The sequence below is a fragment of the Fusarium sambucinum genome, chromosome IV (assembly GCF_050947815.1).
Source record: "Fusarium sambucinum isolate potato_lamoka chromosome IV, whole genome shotgun sequence".
Classification (NCBI taxonomy): Eukaryota; Fungi; Ascomycota; class Sordariomycetes; order Hypocreales; family Nectriaceae; genus Fusarium; species Fusarium sambucinum.
Window position 1 is genome coordinate 5,504,483 of NC_139291.1, and position 17,428 is coordinate 5,521,910.

A 17,428-nucleotide genomic window follows, 5' to 3' on the forward strand; every position below is an offset into this window, starting at 1 on the left:
AACCGTGACCGAGAAAAATGACGCACACCACTTGGTTCCATAGAGTGAGAGAGTTGAGTTGCATTGCGTATCCATGTTGAAAGTGATTTACAAATCTGGTGTCTGCTTTATACTCGATAGTTGCATGTAATTCGGGGGATCTGTTTTTACTAACAATGCTTCTTTGGTAGGTGGCATTCGGTTGATCGCGAGATCTTGGCTTTAGTGGCAGTACCTTCTTAGCTTCTATATCGTTAGGTACTTTTAGAGCCAAGTACCACTACAAGATGAAAAGCTTAAACTCGTCTGGGGAAAGCTCCAATCTCTCAGCCACAAACCCACCCGTTTTAGAGCCTCACCCACTTCCCGGTTCATGGCGGGGCCGACAACATTTATCTTTTTTTTCTCTCTTCCTCTCCGTACGCGGGGCATATCAAGTTACCTCTATCTTTGACGACAGGAACCCCTTTTGCGCCCATATCCCGTTCTACAATCTGGAGAAGTTTGCTCGTCTGAACCGGCTCCGGAAGACTCCGGGGCCCTTATTTGTATTTATCACCGAGCGTCGATCTTTCTGTTTCGCACAGCGCATGTCGACAATGACGTCCAAAGAGAATAGCCCCGCGGTGGAACGCCCATCGAAGCTGGAGGGTCGAGCCTTCTACGAGAGTATCGGCAGTCCCAAGTTCATTATTGCGCCCATGGTGGATCAGTCTGAATTCGTAGGTCGTCTCAGGCCCCATGATAATAACGTATATTGATGTTTTGCAGGCCTGGCGCATGCTCACCAGAAGTTTCATTTCACCCACCGAACAAAAAAGCCTTCTCGCTTATACGCCGATGCTTCACGCCCGACTTTTCTCCCAGGACGACAAATACCGAAAGGCGCACTTCCAGGCCGTAAAAGCTGACGGCGAAAACCCCTGGCTCGACGGAAACCCTTCTATCGACCGTCCACTCTTCGTCCAGTTCTGCGCAAACGATCCCTATGCGCTAATCTCCGCTGCCAAGCAAGTCGCACCTTACTGCGATGCCGTCGATTTGAACCTCGGATGTCCACAGGGAATCGCACGGAAAGGAAAATACGGTGCTTTCCTTCAGGAGGATCAGGATCTCATCTTCCGCTTGATCAACATCTTGCACAAGGAGTTACCTGTGCCTGTTACAGCCAAGATTCGAATCCTGGATACCAAGGAGGAGACTTTGGCGTATGCGCAGAATGTCCTCAAGGCTGGTGCATCCATCCTCACAGTTCATGGACGTAGGAGAGAGCAAAAAGGCCACTTGACAGGCCTAGCCGAGTGGCAGATGATTCGATTCCTAAGGGACAGCCTACCCAAGGAAACCGTCATCTTTGCCAATGGAAACATTCTTCAGGAGGGAGACATCGAGAAGTGTCTTGAAGCCACAGGGGCTGATGGTGTGATGAGCGCCGAGGGCAATCTGAGCGACCCAGCTATCTTCACCAAACCACCACCTGTAGGCGAGGAGGGGCGAGAATACTGGCGCGGAAAAGATGGCAAGGGGGGCTACAGAGTGGACGCTGTCTTTAGACGTTACATGAACATCCTGCACGAACACGTCTTCGGAAACAAACCACCCGAGCGACGACCACTTTTCATGCCTGGCGACGATATAGAATGGATGAAGGAGAGCGAGGTTGTCGAGGAGGAGCCACCATCCAAGAAGCGAAGAAAGGATTTAGGCAAGAAGGGAGAACAGGGGCCCAACATGGCGGCTATGCAACCACATCTGTTCCATCTCCTGCGACATTTTGTCTCCAAGCATACCGACGTGCGAGATATGCTGGGCAAGAGCCGTGCAGGCGACATAGAAGCCTACGAACGCGTTCTCTCCGCAGTAGAGCGCAAAGTTGCAGAGGAACTCCTCGAGTACGAGCGCACAAACGGCGAGAGCATTGCCGAGATACCACTGGCAGAAGGAGAGGAAGACCCCCCAGAGACAGAGAGCTCAAAGGGTACTCAACGGCGCTGTAAGAGGCCGGTCTGGGTTGTGCAGCCAATCATCCGCCCACTGCCCAACGAGGCTCTTAAGAAGGGGGCCTTGACAATGAGCAAGAAGGACAAGGCTAAGTCCCAGGAGAAAAAGGAAGAGGAGAAAAAAGAAGAGAAGGGGGAGCAAGAGGATATAAAGGCAAAGGACGAGGCTTTGGCCGGATAGATTATAGGCGTTTAGTATGACTCAGAGTCAATACAATATAGATGGCGTAAGGTTGGACGGGTTTAAAAGACACGTTTATTTCTCATCACATCCTTTTGTATAAAATGGGCTATTTCGTGCATTGAGTATGGTATAGAAACCCGCTATTTGGCGAACTTTGTATTCTTGATGAACTCAACAGTTCTTCTTAGTAATCTAAGTAAAAGATTTCGTCCAAAGACTTTCCCTTATAACCAAGTAAACGTGTTGACACATCGTCTGGGTACATCTGTGGTTTGTTCTCAGGCAGTCGTATTTCGTCGCATTAGTATGAAGGGGAGTGTGATGCCCTGCCGGTATCTTTTATTTGGGCGACTTCGAGTGTCTATCGTTGGTCGAGTTGTCCTTTACAGACCCTTCCTTCTCGCCGGCGTTCTCATCACTAGAGTCACTGGAACCATCTTCATCGCCGTGGTCAGAGCCGCCCTCTTCTTCATCACCCTGGCCACGGAACCAAGCACCGATGCCTCCAGCACCAACTGTCACTCCAACAGCTTGAATGATTCCATGGACAGCAGCAACGCCATAACCTCCTGCACCAGCAGACTGGAGAATTGCAAAAAGACTGCCCGCACCAACACTTCCAATCCCGCTTTGGATTCCAGCGGCGGCAGAACCTATAGATAGACAGTCAGCCAGCGAAATTCATGTACATGGCTTCAAGGTGGGACTAACCTCCAGCAATACCAGCGGCGCCAAAGCCCAAGGCACCAAGAATAGGACTCGCGACAATAGCAGGAACTGCGACGATCGCAGCGCCGGTGGCAATAACAGCCACAGCTCCTGGATTGGATCGAGCAGGCATTTTGTTCGTTGAGCCGGAGGCTTCAGAAGATGTAAGCTTAGCTGGTTTTCCTCTTTCGAAACCTGGGACCTACAATAAACAAATGGCCAAGATCTTGATCGATGACAAATGACTTTTCTCTAAGATCGACAAATTTAGTATCGAGATGCGCGTTTAGAAAGAAATGGGAGACGAAGGTTTTGGGAGGCCTACCAGATTCATGATGATATCAATGTGCCAACTGGCGACCAACACTGGCACGGTCACTGACACTTTTGTAGGTATCTAGAGGAGGATTCCCATACTGAAACACGTTATATGCGGGTGAACAATTATGTTACACAAACTTATGCAAAGCCCGTCACATGTGACAAACTGTGATTGAAGTATTTTTATACCAAGGCAGAAATATGCAGAACCAAATAGTATAGTGTAGACTATTGAAGAGTATTGTAATATCTCGCTCATGGACAGGTCATATTACTCGCACCAGTCACCACCCAGTTCACGACATCGGTCAGTGACATCCCAATATTTAAATACCTAACAGCCTTCTCAATCACATCTACTCCATAACCGAACATTTGAGCGCTCTGTATTATTGCAAAGAGGCTGCTAGTAGGGACGTCTCCGTACAAAGACTGGAGCTATGATGCAGTACTGGCTGAGATACAGATACATGGGTCAGTAAAATGTACAACTAGGACAAAATATAGACTGACCTGCTCGAGGGCCAAGCGCTGTCCAACCAAGAGAATTGAAAATGGGACCTAGAAAGTTCATGAAGAGTGACTGAAAGGTTTAATGTTGTAGTATTGATATGAATTCTGACCAGAGGAGGGATTTTCTATTGGAAAGATGGCATTTTATACATCAGAACGGCGTTGTTTATATGACGCGAAGAACCCAGCGACTAGCAATGAAATCGGGGTTGTCCTAGGTAATCTAAAGATCTCATAAAGTTGACGTTATTCCATTATAGCGATTGGCTAAAGCATGAGTATAGTGCAATTCATATAAACTTCAGCAATGACATCGGGATGCCAGCAGTAGAATCTCGATCCTGTCTCGATTAGTGAGAACTTGATACATATCGTGAAACAAGACTCTTATTTATTGGACGATCGAGTATCATTGCCTGTATGCATACCTAGTCATCAGTGTGCCTGGATCTTCTTCACCTTGGGCTGTCACTTCCTATCAAATTTGTTCTCCCTTATCGATGCGACAATTTCACGGTAAAGTCGAGTCATAGTTATCAAACATGTATTCTTTGGCCGGCCTCAATGCTTGTTGGTTGTATCCCATGTTACACCCCCATGCAAACCAACATATGCATATCCTGGCGCTTAGTCCAACCCCCGCAAGGCATTCTCGATATTCACACTTCAAAAGTAACAGTGCCTTCGATGAATAGGCGCCGACTTTGACAGCCAGGATATTTATTGTTGGCATCCCATATTCTGGCAGGACATCTTTCCTTCCTCAATATCACCACCGCCGCCATCACTTACACCCAGATACCAACCTTTGTATCCAAGATACATTGATTCTTGTTCATCAACAATCATGCTGGCGTCCGCAAAATCTTACTTCTTGAACGTGAGTTACTCAAGTTCATCGATGTCGAGTACCGACTGCTGACTAGAGAACAAGGCTGCGAACAGTACTTTCCAGTACGCGAAAGAGAACCCTGGAGCAGCAGCAGCTATGGGAGCAGCTGGTATCATGGTAGCAGCCCCAGCTGCGGTCGTTGCGCCAGCTGCTGCGCTTGCTGGGTTTGGGGCGAACGGAATAGCTGCAGGTCAGATAGTACCATGTCCTGATTCTTATATGTTTTCTAACTGGGGTGAAGGATCTGCGGCTGCAGGTGTGCACGCAGGAATCGGCAATATCGTTGGCCACAGTGCCTTTGCGACACTTCAAAGCTACGGGATGGCTGGATATGGAGTCTCTATCGTTCACGGTATTGTCCAGGCTGCTGGTGTAGGTCTGGGTGCTGGAACTGCTTACTCTGAAGCGAAAGGGGATTTCAAGTGTGACGGAGATAAGCCCTCGGACGGTGGTAGCAACGCGAAAGATAGCAAGAGAGAAAAGAAACTGTAGACACATACTGATGTTACTGATGTTACTGGGAAGCAAGTCACGGGCAGCGAGAAGCTCTGTTTGATCGAGAGCAAGGCAATGGATACGCTACATGCAACCCCATCGCAAATATAGAAACAGCCCAGGGAAAGAAAATATTGTGGATAATAAGTAGCTAAGTTTGGTATAACCACTGCTTCAATAACAACGCTTTCTTTTGCCCTATAACCTCGGATGACTATTCTTGCCACAAGCTGTCTGTATAATTCGTCGGAGCGCAGCATCAAGCATCCTCACTCGCTGTTTTGTAATCCTGCTCAGTGCTCCCTTGTCTCCTCAGACCGCCAAAATCGCACACCCTTACCCATTCTATTCGGCAAAGGCTTGCTTGAACTGCCTGTCGAGCTCATGCCCATCTCTAAACCGTTCACCGTATTGTGTAAAACAAGAGCGACAGTGCCCCTTTTCGTCACAACAGATGCCATGGACGTGGTAGAACTTATCATAGGCGTCGAATTTTGTAGGTTCGTGGCCTGACACTCTAAGCTCTGCTAATTGTTCTTGAATAGCAATGAAGAGCTGGTTTAGGAATGAAGCACCTGGTGATCGTCAGTACCAACTCTGAAGAGCAGGGAGATGATGAGCGTATTTACCTCCAATAAATGCGAAGGACGCAACAACACCTGCTGAAATAATGGCTCCAAGCGGTGTTTACATAGAGTTGTTAGCAATGAACGCAACCAACATAGGAATGATGATGAAAAAGTGATGATCTCCATGATGACCACCATGGTTTGTGAAAGAATGTCAGATGTCAAAATGGCAGTTATGGTGATGCTGAACGATCTAGAAAAGCACGAAAGGCAAATGGTAAACCGTACAGATTATTTAATTTGAACCTAGAAACAGGCAATCAAGCTGTTTGTTCATATCTCCTCCTTCGTTTAACTTACCAACAAGGACAGCAGGAGGAGCCTCGGTAGGTTAACACAAACACCATCAATACACTTGCCATATGGTTTTAGATAGCAAGCAGCTTCATACAAGCCATCTTTTTCATCAAGGAATGATCCAAATAAACGACAATTCCATTCATGTGCTGTCGCCAGTACCTAACAGAATGTACGCTATCCGCAGCATGTTTAGCATATGACGGAAACAGAGAACATACAAACAATGCCATTAGATTTCTTGTGATACTCCAAAGCACCTACTCATTATAAAGTAGTAGCTTGATATGAAACATGAATAATGCCATCAATTTCACTAGTCGGCGAATACAAAGCCAGTAAAAACAATAAACAACCTATGCCTCAATCATTCTCAATTTTGGTAGGTCCCGCTGATGAAACACCTCAACTAATTACAAGGTAGCCCCTTTCTTTATTATAAACCTATCGTCTTGTGGATTTCCCTCTCTCTTGCTCCATCTCAACTGCCCCGTCGTCCTCGCTTCATTGGTGGCGGTGACCTGGAGACACTATCACTGTAACGCCTTCTCTTTGGCGGCACAGGGCTCAATGACTTGTTTCCTCCACGGCGTGGCGGGCTGGGTGAGGGCGTGTATGAAGGTTGACGTCCATTGCGCGCAGGTGGGGGCGACAAGCTCTCAGGATTGGCCCTCCTTGGTGGCGGGGATCGTGAGTCGTATGAAGGTGAACGGCTGTACTGCTTAGCCTTATCTCGTGGCGGCGTGCGAGATCGGCTTCGAGACGAGTAAGAGGCGCTACGAGCTCGGCCCTTGCCATTACGAGGGGCTGGAGATCGCGAGCGGCTCCCGCTGGTGTAACGACGACCTCGTCGGGGAGGGCTGGCGGAACCAGACTGACTGCGACCTCTTCCCCGTGCAGATACAGACCGTGAGTATGACCCTGACCTCGAGGAGCTGTATGAACGTCCCCTGCTCTTTCGGCCAGGGGATCGAGAAAGGGATCGACCTCGGTCAGCAACCTTGCGTGGTGGGGTTCGAGAGCGAGATCGAGATCTTGAGTAAGAAGAACCTGTGTAGGACGAATAACTGGAGACGGAATCCGAGTCTGAATCCGCTGCGGCTGCAGGAGCAGGCAAAGCGGGTTTGGGCATGTTCTGAAGATGTGTTCGCATCTCTTCTGTAAGAGCGCCCATACCGATACTTGTAAAATAGTTGATGGAGAACCTGATGTTGCGGGGGTTGTCTCTGGGGAAGAGCCCTTCCAGGATAGGCCGGAGTGTCTCATCTGTCAGACGTGCCCTCAACTTGGGCATGCCGGTCTCCTCCGCAATAAACTGGAATAGAATCTTGATAAATATACGGCTACTAGACGTGGTCTCGTCCTCGTTCAAGTGAATGACAGATAGACAGTGCCAGCCCAGAGCGTCTGAAGCGAACATATGGCCGAATAACATTGCTATATTGCGCAGCTTGTTGTTTTCGTATCGATGGATAGTTTCGTAGTACTTGGCGAAAGCCTGCTCAAAGAGGTCGCACCAAAGCCGATTAATTTTAGCGAAGCGCTCGCCAATCATGCCAAAGAACTTGGTGTATGTCTTTTCTTGCGAGCAACACTCCACAATCATGGAGGGAAGCTCGGGCTCCTGTCCTGCCGGAAGGTTGATCTTCATGAGCTTGTGAACAGCTTCCTCAGGGTCGGCACTGGACATGATGGTGAGATAAATGGTCCTGCGCAGGTTGACTAGGTCGGCATTGGACTGATCCTTGATCTCCATGGCCTTTGTCTTCTCGTCCTCCTCATCTTCCGAGGAACTCTCGTATTCGTCCTCTTCGTCACCTTCATCGTCGCTGCCTTCGCCTAGAATTTCAGCTTTGAGTTTCTTGTATGCCTCTTCATGCTCTTCCCACTCTGCATCGAACTTGAAGATGTTGAGCCCGTCCTGAGCTTCAATCTCGCCTTCCAGGTCGACTCGGTGTGTGATCTGATCCTCCTCTTCAACCAAATCCAACTCTTCCTTGATGGCCGGGTTGTCCTTGAACTTGTCCTTTCGCACCTGAAACAACACCTCGATCATGTACTGCGTTCGCTTATCGATATCGGCTTCGTGCAGAATGTTTCGGAATTGATCAAAGATTACGTTCGCAATTGAGCTCTGCATCTCCTCCAGGTATTGTCCAACCTCACGGCAGAAACCGACCGCAATCTCAACACTGTCGTCGGTGGGTTTGTGGAGAAGGAGGAGCAAAATTTGACCAGCAAGCATTTCGTGCTGGACTTGTTGATTGATAAGATGCGCAAGGAAAGTAGTGGATGAGAGGCAAACAGCCTTGTCGTTTCGCTTGAATCCTTTTCTGAATTGTAGGACGAGGCGACGTATCAGGAGCTCTCCGACCTGAGGTAACTTGGTGTTGACAATCGCGGCCATGGCGGCGTAGATGGGTGTGAAAGGCAAACTGGCAGCCTGAGCCTTCATGATCGATCGGCAAAACAGACCCCGACCACGAACCAAGTTCTCACCAAACAGCTCGGGAACGATAAACTTGATGTTGGCTGTGTTGACCTTATTAATAAGACCGTTGATACTCTTCTTGAGTGCTTCCCATGCCATGCGCTGGTACTCCTTGCTCGTCTTGTCGGTGATCTGTGCCTGGAGCGCGCGCAGTCTCGCGGGTGGGATATATGTTCCGCCGGATCTCATTGTCAGAAGCTTCTCGTACTCGGCCTTTGCGGCAGCCTGCTTCTCCTCCTCCGTTCGCATAGGCGCAGCGTCTCGTTTTTGACGAGAAGGCAATCGCGGGGCGGAAGCCATTGTGAGAAAAATCGCAGTTCTAGTCGCAGTCAATGTTTTTGTTGTTTCTGTTGCTGTCCCCTAATTTTCTGATGGTGTAGTTGAATTGGGGCGGAACTCTTCAACGCGCTGAGAAGATGTAGTCGCTAACTGAGGCTGGATCACAGCGCGACTGAAAAAGTTACCTAGGTAGGTAGACAACCAGCTAAAGTTATGCTGAGCCACAACAGACCTGCAGGTGTCTGGTGGGTAAGTAGCAGAAAAAATGGCCGTGCTTCTAAGTCTTATAAATCAGTCACTAGCATCCATCATAGAGTACACGCAGCTGCCCTGTCATAGCTGTATTGGGAAAACTTTGTCTTAAGAGGAAATGTATAGAATTTATTTAAACAATTTGCACGGACAGATTAAACTTTGTTCAGAACTTTGATAGTTGAAAAGTCCTGGGCAAAAGTGTAAGGATGCTGAAAAAATAAAAAACAGTATAAAAATACATAGTCTAAGAACTCTAATCTAAGTAGCATAAAGTGACCTAGTAATTTCGTCTCTTATGGAGGTGTAGATAATCAAATGTGGCGGTGCAGTGGCGTCTGCTCCACCCACTCCGAGACAAGCTGCTGCTGGTCATCAGGAGGTGAAATCGCGTCCATTGTAAATTTGGCCTTTTAGCAGGTAGTCTACTCTTAACACTTTGACAAACCTTCCAACGCTCCTTTATTTCTACTCTTCTGCCTCACTCTCTTCGACTCATCCAAGGTCTACGTTCGCTCACCTTGCGCATCTTTAACAATGGTCAGTACTTACTTACTTACTATGTCCACTTCGAAGCCCTGATCTACAAGCTTGTCCCCTTTACGCAGTTCCGCCTGGGGCATCACGGCAACCCCTCGCTATTCTTCGACTAACATAATTCTTCTACTACAGTTGGACAAAATCGTCGGTCTCGCCATGCTCGTGGCCGCTTCCGTCGTCTTCACCTACTACACCATCTGGACTCTTCTCATGGTAAGTACCCCTCCGACCTCGGTGCCATCATATGGCAGCCCTTACCTGCCCTGGGTACCCATGTTTGTAGATGTGTCGTGAGCTAACAATTGCTTCAGCCCTTTGTCGACGACGATCACCCTCTCCAAAACTTCTTCCCTCCCCGCGTTTGGGCTATTCGCATCCCCGTCATTATCATCCTCCTCGGTTCCGCTGTTGTTGGCTCGTTCCTTGGCATGGTCATGATTCGGAGCAACCAGAAGAAGGCTGCAAAGGCCAAGGCTGCTGTTAAGAAGGCCAACTAGACGATCAACATGCCGATTCATACACTTTTTAATTGTTCACTGGCATTTAAAGTCACCTAATCGCACCACGGAACATGTCGACGACTTGAACATTGGATACCGTGGGGCAACAACTTATGCAGAAGAAATAATAAAAAATAGCACTACGAGGAACGGGTATCTAATGTGTTTCTATTTATTTAACAAGGCATTATGAACTGCCAAAGCGAATTCCGTGCTAAAGAGTGTTCCTTACATGAGGCAAAACGCCTACACGTCAAGAATCAACCAACTCCAACATTCCGGACCTAATGATTTGGTTAATGCTGCTACTCGTACTGAGTATGGACAGGTGAAATTTGGTTCCATATTTGAATAGCATAGGCAATGGATTATTGACCCCGAGCATCAAATCCATAGAATGAAGTAAAGCTCAACAATCCATACACCACAAAATCCCTGCACATATTGCCTGTTGAGATGAGACTCCTCATCTCACTCACACCCTTTGATCTGCAAAATCGAGAACTTCGCAATCATCCTCAAAGAAGCCATCCTCACCTTGACTGCCCCCTTGAGCTCCGCGACGTCTCCTCGTCGTCACCACAATCTGCGCCTCGTCGCCATACTGCATCACCCGCTCCATGGCAGAAGGGGGCAGAGCAATATGATCCTCAGGGCCATCGTACTCCTCCTCGGTAACAGTGGGCAAGCCCAAATCCAGTCGAACCACTGGGATATCCTGGCCAAAGGCCCAAGCCGTTGTAATCGACACTTCTCTAGATGCATGTGTTTCCATGGGTTGCCCCTTCTTCTTCTTTTTCTTTGATAGTGCATTTTCTTCTAGGTTGGTATCTGCCAGCATGGCGGAAACAACTTCGAGTTGATCGACTGTACCTCTGCGGTACTCGCAAAGCGTCACCCGACGGTCTGTGTGGAAAGGCTGATAGGGCGCACTAGACTCTATTTCAGCCTGGGGGATCGACGATTCCATATGGTGATCTGTCGATGCCACACGAGATCGAGGGTTGAGTGTCAAGGTGTTCCCCGCGTCCATGTCGCGATCTGAAAGGTCGAGAATCTCATCTTGGGCGCCCAAGTCCACCATCTGTCGCACAGCTGGAGCTACCAGGTCGCTGGGTAGGTTCGGCACGTTGTAATCATGATATCTGCTGGCACGTGTCACCTTCCTGCCAGCCTGTACGCTAGATCGGCGAGTTCTACAGGAGAACGTCCGCACCAAGCCGTTTCCAACCACAAAGAGCCCTTGATGTCTCCGGCTTTTGACCCAGGTGACGCATGATGTCGAAGGGAGACCCGAACTAAGCGGTAAGGAAACGCGATTCTCTCCGGTGTGCCGAAGCTGATTGATGGCGGTTCCAGTCTTGCCGAGCGAACTGCTGATACTAGCAGCAATTACTCGTCCTCCCATGGCCGCCGAGTCTTTCAGACTACTGCCGGGAACATTAGATACATTGCCGCTGCCACGGCGGGGTCGTGACACAAATGGTTTCGCAGCTTGGTAAGCAGCACCAAAAGCGCCAGTTGCCAAAGAGACGGCTGTACTTGGCTGCTCTGGTGTCGCAGTGCCACTTTCCTGGACAGCTTGACGGCGACGAGGCGCCGGCCACATGAACGCACTCGAGGGCATGTCGAGAAGATGAACGGTACCACGCTCGGTCACCATGGCCAATCGTTCGCCCTGCACCTGCGTCCAAGCAACATCAACGATGCGTGCAACTGTCATTCGCGAGAACTGTGCAATTTGCCGAACTTGAGGGCCCGTGCTTGTGCTTGGGCTAACTGTCGCCTGCAGAGGGGATGATCTGGTATGTTGAATACGTAAGAGGTCCCAAACTGTCTGCACATCACCCTTGCTGCTGGCTGTAAACAAAGCCAAGGATGATGGGGAGAATGAAAGAAAGCTGCATCCCAGAGGTGGTGCGAACGTAGTAATTGGATGGATTGAAGACGAAGAAAGGAGAGACTCTGTGTCAATGATAGACACGAGACCTGGATCCTTTGCCATGGTCTGGCCGGTCGATCCATGTGTAGGAGGGAATTGGGACGAATCACCACGAGGTGATCGAGTGCCCGCCCAGCCTTGGGGAGGCGAACGTGCTTGTTGAGTTTGTGATTGGGGGCTTGACTTATTCCAGTAGGAATTCCAAGCCTGCCAGCCTTGTTGCCCGACCCATTTTGCGCCCTGGATAAGCTCTTGGGTCGTTTCGCGCATAATCTTATTCACAACACTGTCAGATATCGGGAGATCTACCGATGCAGAAGATGATGGCAGCTGTGGCGGAGTTACAGTGGCAAGCCCAGGTGCCTTGCCCAATATCGGGAGTGGCACATGAGCTCTGAGAGAAACCTGAGATGACGGGGTCGCGGGGCAGTAAGCGATCCATCGTCCACTGATAGCAAGAATAGGTGTTTGCGGGCTCGAGCGCGGGGGTGCCGTTGAAGTGCGTGTCTTATCCGTCTCCTCGGGTACCTCACCTCGGGCGCTTTGTTGCAGGCTAGTCCAGATCTTGCCGACACATGTAAATACATGGCCGTTCTGGTCCTCCAATAGCTGCAAGTAAACCCAACATTCGCCAGTAACGCCCGAGCATACTGCGAGCGTACCGGAATCTGCCCGAATTGTGAAGGAACCGCTGGGCGGAGGCGGTCTGAAGATAGGGTTTGTAACGGAGATTTCAGGGTTGATTTGTATCTTTGGTGCTTGAAGCAACACATCAACGAGTTGGCTTGTTCTCAGCGAGTAAACCTCGACGGAAGTCTGATAGGCGTCGATGCTTTGTCTTCCTTGGAAGCCCTCCTGGTGGGTATAGACCGACCGAGGACTCGCCGCTCCATCAGGTCTGGGACTTGGTCCATCGTCTTGTGCAGGGCCAGATGCGCCAGTAGGTAGGACAGGGCCATGCAGAACCACCGCTACGAGAGGGAAAAGTGACTTTTTATCGTTGTCAAGCGTCCATGGGAGGATCTTGGCGTATTGAACACCTCCCCGTAGTCCCTTCAAGCTCGCGGTAGGTTCAATACCTCTTTTACCAACAGTGTATACGTCCAAGCCACCTTCATATCCGGCAATGACGACGTTACTTGGACTAGCTGGGAAGTCTGGGCACTCGGGCAGCTTGTCGAAGCCAAAGAAGTAACCACGCTCACCAGCTTTCATGCCAGAGTTGTTTGTCAAGTTCAGGTCAATATCGGGGGCTCCGTAGAAATGCGCTTGGGGTTGATGAGGGAGCGGCGGGAGGTTCCCGATTCTTGTACCATTAAGGGGAGACGCAACTGAGCTGCGACGATAGTGGCCAGCCAAAGGTGGTGTCTCTGAGGACTGATACTGGGCATCCATCTGGAAGCTCAAGGGACGGCGACCGTGGTTTGGTGGCGATAGAGATGAGGGTGACGGACTCATGTATGGGCGCTGGACAGCCCATCCATGATGCAGTCGACCCGAGTCCTCATATGAGGAGGGTTGAGTAGGAGGCGAGTCACCCATGATGCTGATTAAATTTCCTGGGGAGCCAGCAATACCGCTTCGCATCCAGTCGTTATTCATACTCGGCGCTGTGCTCACGGAAGCTGGAGTTGTAGACAATGCAGCAAGCATGGGGGAGACGGCAGGGTTGTCATTGTTAGGGACGAAGGAAGGCTTGATCTCTGGCGTATCGACCGGGGGCGTGGAAGCAACCGAAGTAGACGAGCTCTTGCTTTCTCCACCGTTATTATCAGTGTTTTTGGCGTTGTCTTTATTGCTTGGGTTTATGCTGGTGTTGTTGGCGGCACTATGAATGTGACTGCGGGTCAGCCAGGTACTTAACATGATGATGGACGAGTCCCGTGGACTGGATGGTACTCACGCGAACTTTCCAGCTGTTTGCTTTGTCACGGCTGCGGCGATACCGCCACTCTCTCTAGCATGTTTCCTGTCCTTCTTAGAGGCTGAAAAAAGAGTCATAGTTAGCCTTTCAGGTTGCTATAGTAAAAGGCAGCGCGCGTTGCGCAAATGGTTTGGGGGGGGCAAATACTATATGATGGAGTAGAGGGGTAATGTAGGGGCTGATGGTAGGTTTGTGTTAGAGGTAAAGAGGTACAACTTACAAGGCATTCAACTGATTTGGACAAGTGTCGGAGCAGTTTCCTACCCCAAAAACGCTCGCGTTTCTGCAGAACGTAGTTGCCAGTAAAGAGGCGTCAAGGCGGTTTCGTTAGAGGTGAAGCCGGCACTTGTTTATTAAGGTTCGCAGCCGATATCCTTTGGTATGTCGCGTACCTCTTTGTACAGTGTCGAGTGATCGTACAAATCAAAGGGGGATTAGCAACAGCAACCCAAGTGGTACTGACTGTCGAATAAAGAGATAAAAAGGCTGGGAAGAGGCAACCCAGTGAGTATTTTGTCAAGTTGAGTGATTATCGAGAATGAACGGCGAGATGCTCGAGATTGTTGAGTGGATAATAGCGGCGCAGACCAGCTGTGCAGTAGATAGGTAGTCTAAAGTTGTATGTAATGGGATGTAGTATGTAAGATGGATGGATGATAGATGCAATAGAGACAGAACCAGATGATGATGATGATGAAACAAAGATCGTTATAGAGTTAGAAGTGAAAAGAAATCGTCATGCGCTTGTTTGATGCTTGTATCGTGTAGTCATTCACTGAAGAGTTAAGTTGTAAGTAAGTGAAAGGAGAGAATTGATTGTTGAGATGGAGCTCGCTCAAAGGAAGGTGTACAGTCAGTAGGAGGTAGTCATGTCGGATAGAGTCACGCCGGGATATCTGGTGTAGCAGCCAGGATTAGTACCTACATCCCGTCACTGACGCCTTGGGAGAAGGGACGCTAAACATGGGGGTGTAAGGGGACAGGCACACTGGACATTGGAGAAAGGAGTAATGACAGAAATGGACATGATTATTTTGGTCGAGTAACGTCTGACTAATTTTTGACTCTACAGGCCACATGCACACTGAGCCCCGAGGATGTTCTAGCGCGGGATGGGGCATATTCTTATGGGGGCTGGCGGGCCTGGCTGGCTGCAGTTGTGATAAGGAGCTGGGCCTATTGAACCCCTCATGCGATAAGACACCCAGTCCGACTCAATCAATAGCGTCTGTGGTACTGTACTGTGACTGTATGGAGTACGGGTAGGCGATCAAAATGGCGGATCTACACGGCTTCGTCCCTGTCACATTTCTAACTCATTCGGGGAGTCAAGGGATTGTTTCTTTTTCGTACCGGGTGAATGGCTCTTATTAGTAGACTACAAACAGACCTGCCATCCATTCCATCCTTGATAGTCCTGGGCGCGGGGTTATTACAGGCTGACCATAACTATGAACCGAGAAAGGTAATGGGAATGAAGAAAGATGGCTGTATTAAATCAGATCGAATCCGGAACTTGACAACCCATCCTAGACCATTAACCAACTGAATATACCTATGTACATACATACATAGGTATGTACATACAAGCCGGGTCGTTATCGATACGTTGTCATCCCCCATTCGCTGTGATAGCAGGTTTATCCACGACCTCGGGTACCTTGCAAGAAACTGATGACGACTCTGATCTCACCTCCTCTCGATCTCAGCATAAACCATCCATTCATAACTTGGTATCCGTATTACCGGTTGGTTCCTGTTCCTGTCCCAGCATCTCTGGTTGACCCCCCTAGCCACATGATTCTCTCACCTGACCATACCGCTACGCCATCAGCATGTGGCCGTGCTAGGCGTGCCTCTCCTATCATCACCAGGGGACGGGCACGTTGATTGTCCAGATTTAGCACTCGGCATCGTGGTAAGGCAAGGGACGGTGAACCTTGATTATTTAGCTTATCCCATTCATCTCAACAGTCCGAGGTCTAATAAATGCAGCGAGATGAATGAGTCAACCGCACTGGGGGTGTTGTTATTAGTAGACTCCTCTATTCCCCTGCCAGACTTGTCCATTAATCGGCGTGGTCAATTGATTCGATAATGATAACGATAACGGCATCCTTCGGCATTTGTCTCCCCGCAATTTCCATCCTGACATGACGTATCGGGTTGTGAACGGTGAGTGGCTTCCTGATTGCTTTGTTTTGTTTTGCTATTCATCAACGCGACTTTGTTAAAGGCTATGCACAAATTCACTTTTGTTCGTTTCGGTCGACTGCGTCCATCCTTCATAGAACTTCATAGAAGTCCCTCATCCTGCAACCAAACTCGGTACTCCTTGAATTTCCAGGCTCCATCAACCTTCTTTACAACCGCATGGGCTGACCAGGCAGCTTGTTTGAGTCGTCCATCCGTCGTAGTCACACCGACCTCACCGAGGATCATGACCTCGCTCTCGTTGGCTTCCGAGTCTGGGAATCGTCCAGGGAAGACCTTGAGTACCGTGTGCTTCCTCTCCTTGACTAGCTTCCACATTCGAGTTCGGAATTGGGCCAGGTCTAGATAGATTAATTCATCAGCTCGATAATTCAGACGAATGCATCCGAGATTGTTTAACTAACCATTTGTGCCACGCGCCTTATCAGCGCCAATTTGAACACGTGCGTCCTCGCAAAAGGAGTCGACCCAGCGTTGGTTTTCTTCTGGCCTGTCTGAGATGCGATAGAACTCAATCGCGAATTTTCGGAGTTCCTTGTCCTCCCACTCGTCCTGCTGAGCATATTTGGGGATGTAGTTGTCGGGTACGTTCTGAGCCATGGTGAATGTGTTTTGAAGTGACTTTATCTCGGTTCTGTTAGACGAATGAATAGTCTGAATGACAATGGATGATGAGCAATTTAGAGGAGAAATTGATTTATAAAAGTCGAGAAATAAACTCTTTCCCAGTTCATGATTGCTAAATTCGGGGATAATATGGAGAATGAATGACCCAGCATGATGCAATTGCCTCCATTTCTAAGTGGATCATCGTGACTAGCCAAAGTTACTTTCACGGAAAGTTGCCGTGAGTACAGAGTAACTCTTTCCGACTTTTTCTAGAAGCAAGTGAGGCTGTTCTTTCTTGGAATTACTTAACATTTCCGCAAGGAATAAGGCTGTTTGGCGAATAAGGAATTGGGTTTGAGATCTACTAGTTCAGTATGTAATTCAAGGCTTGCTTAGAGTATCATCTTTACTGTTAATGGTTCACTTGTTCTAGGATCTCGGGCCAACAGGTGCTCCCTAAAAGAATAATTGAGTAAACTTGACATAAAATATAATCAAAACATACCAAAGTAGCATGCTAGCCTATGCTCTTCAACATAAATGTGTCGGCTTGTATCTCATCATCTCAACCTCGAAAGGGTGATGATCTCCCATTGTCACGTTGTAGTAGACCTGAACGACATAGGGTAAGTGAAAAGATATAAGTACACAGTAAGTCA

General features: G+C 48.9%; 7 protein-coding genes across 7 annotated transcripts; 3 read left to right on the plus strand and 4 right to left on the minus strand.

Moving 5' to 3' along the window:
• Nucleotides 1-578: 578 nt before the first annotated feature.
• Nucleotides 579-2,160, plus strand: FSST1_001840 (tRNA dihydrouridine synthase; the record flags this gene model as incomplete). The annotated part of the gene is made up of 2 exons (XM_083227772.1): nt 579-701; nt 751-2,160. The coding sequence occupies 2 exons, from the start codon at nt 579-581 to the stop codon at nt 2,158-2,160; spliced, it is 1,533 nt and encodes a 510-aa protein (XP_083092022.1).
• A 342-nt stretch (nt 2,161-2,502) lies between these two features.
• On the minus strand, nt 2,503-3,004 carry FSST1_001841 (uncharacterized protein; the record flags this gene model as incomplete). The annotated part of the gene is made up of 2 exons (XM_083227773.1): nt 2,503-2,816; nt 2,875-3,004. The coding sequence occupies 2 exons, from the start codon at nt 3,002-3,004 to the stop codon at nt 2,503-2,505; spliced, it is 444 nt and encodes a 147-aa protein (XP_083092023.1).
• A 1,548-nt stretch (nt 3,005-4,552) lies between these two features.
• On the plus strand, nt 4,553-5,089 carry FSST1_001842 (uncharacterized protein; the record flags this gene model as incomplete). Its single annotated transcript, XM_083227774.1, has 3 exons — nt 4,553-4,585; nt 4,640-4,787; nt 4,839-5,089. 3 exons carry the CDS (start codon nt 4,553-4,555, stop codon nt 5,087-5,089), a joined length of 432 nt encoding a protein of 143 aa, XP_083092024.1.
• A 1,410-nt stretch (nt 5,090-6,499) lies between these two features.
• Nucleotides 6,500-8,809, minus strand: FSST1_001843 (U2-type spliceosomal complex subunit CWC22; the record flags this gene model as incomplete). Its single annotated transcript, XM_083227775.1, has 1 exon — nt 6,500-8,809. One exon carries the CDS (start codon nt 8,807-8,809, stop codon nt 6,500-6,502), a length of 2,310 nt encoding a protein of 769 aa, XP_083092025.1.
• Nucleotides 8,810-9,577: 768 nt separating this feature from the next.
• Nucleotides 9,578-10,077, plus strand: FSST1_001844 (dolichol phosphate-mannose biosynthesis regulatory proteins DPM2; the record flags this gene model as incomplete). Its single annotated transcript, XM_083227776.1, has 3 exons — nt 9,578-9,580; nt 9,713-9,793; nt 9,892-10,077. The coding sequence occupies 3 exons, from the start codon at nt 9,578-9,580 to the stop codon at nt 10,075-10,077; spliced, it is 270 nt and encodes an 89-aa protein (XP_083092026.1).
• Nucleotides 10,078-10,555: 478 nt separating this feature from the next.
• FSST1_001845 (uncharacterized protein) lies at nt 10,556-14,023 on the minus strand (the record flags this gene model as incomplete). The annotated part of the gene is made up of 2 exons (XM_083227777.1): nt 10,556-13,862; nt 13,926-14,023. The coding sequence occupies 2 exons, from the start codon at nt 14,021-14,023 to the stop codon at nt 10,556-10,558; spliced, it is 3,405 nt and encodes a 1,134-aa protein (XP_083092027.1).
• Nucleotides 14,024-16,241: 2,218 nt separating this feature from the next.
• FSST1_001846 (uncharacterized protein) lies at nt 16,242-16,760 on the minus strand (the record flags this gene model as incomplete). The annotated part of the gene is made up of 2 exons (XM_083227779.1): nt 16,242-16,501; nt 16,565-16,760. 2 exons carry the CDS (start codon nt 16,758-16,760, stop codon nt 16,242-16,244), a joined length of 456 nt encoding a protein of 151 aa, XP_083092028.1.
• Between the last annotated feature and the right edge of the window lie 668 nt (nt 16,761-17,428).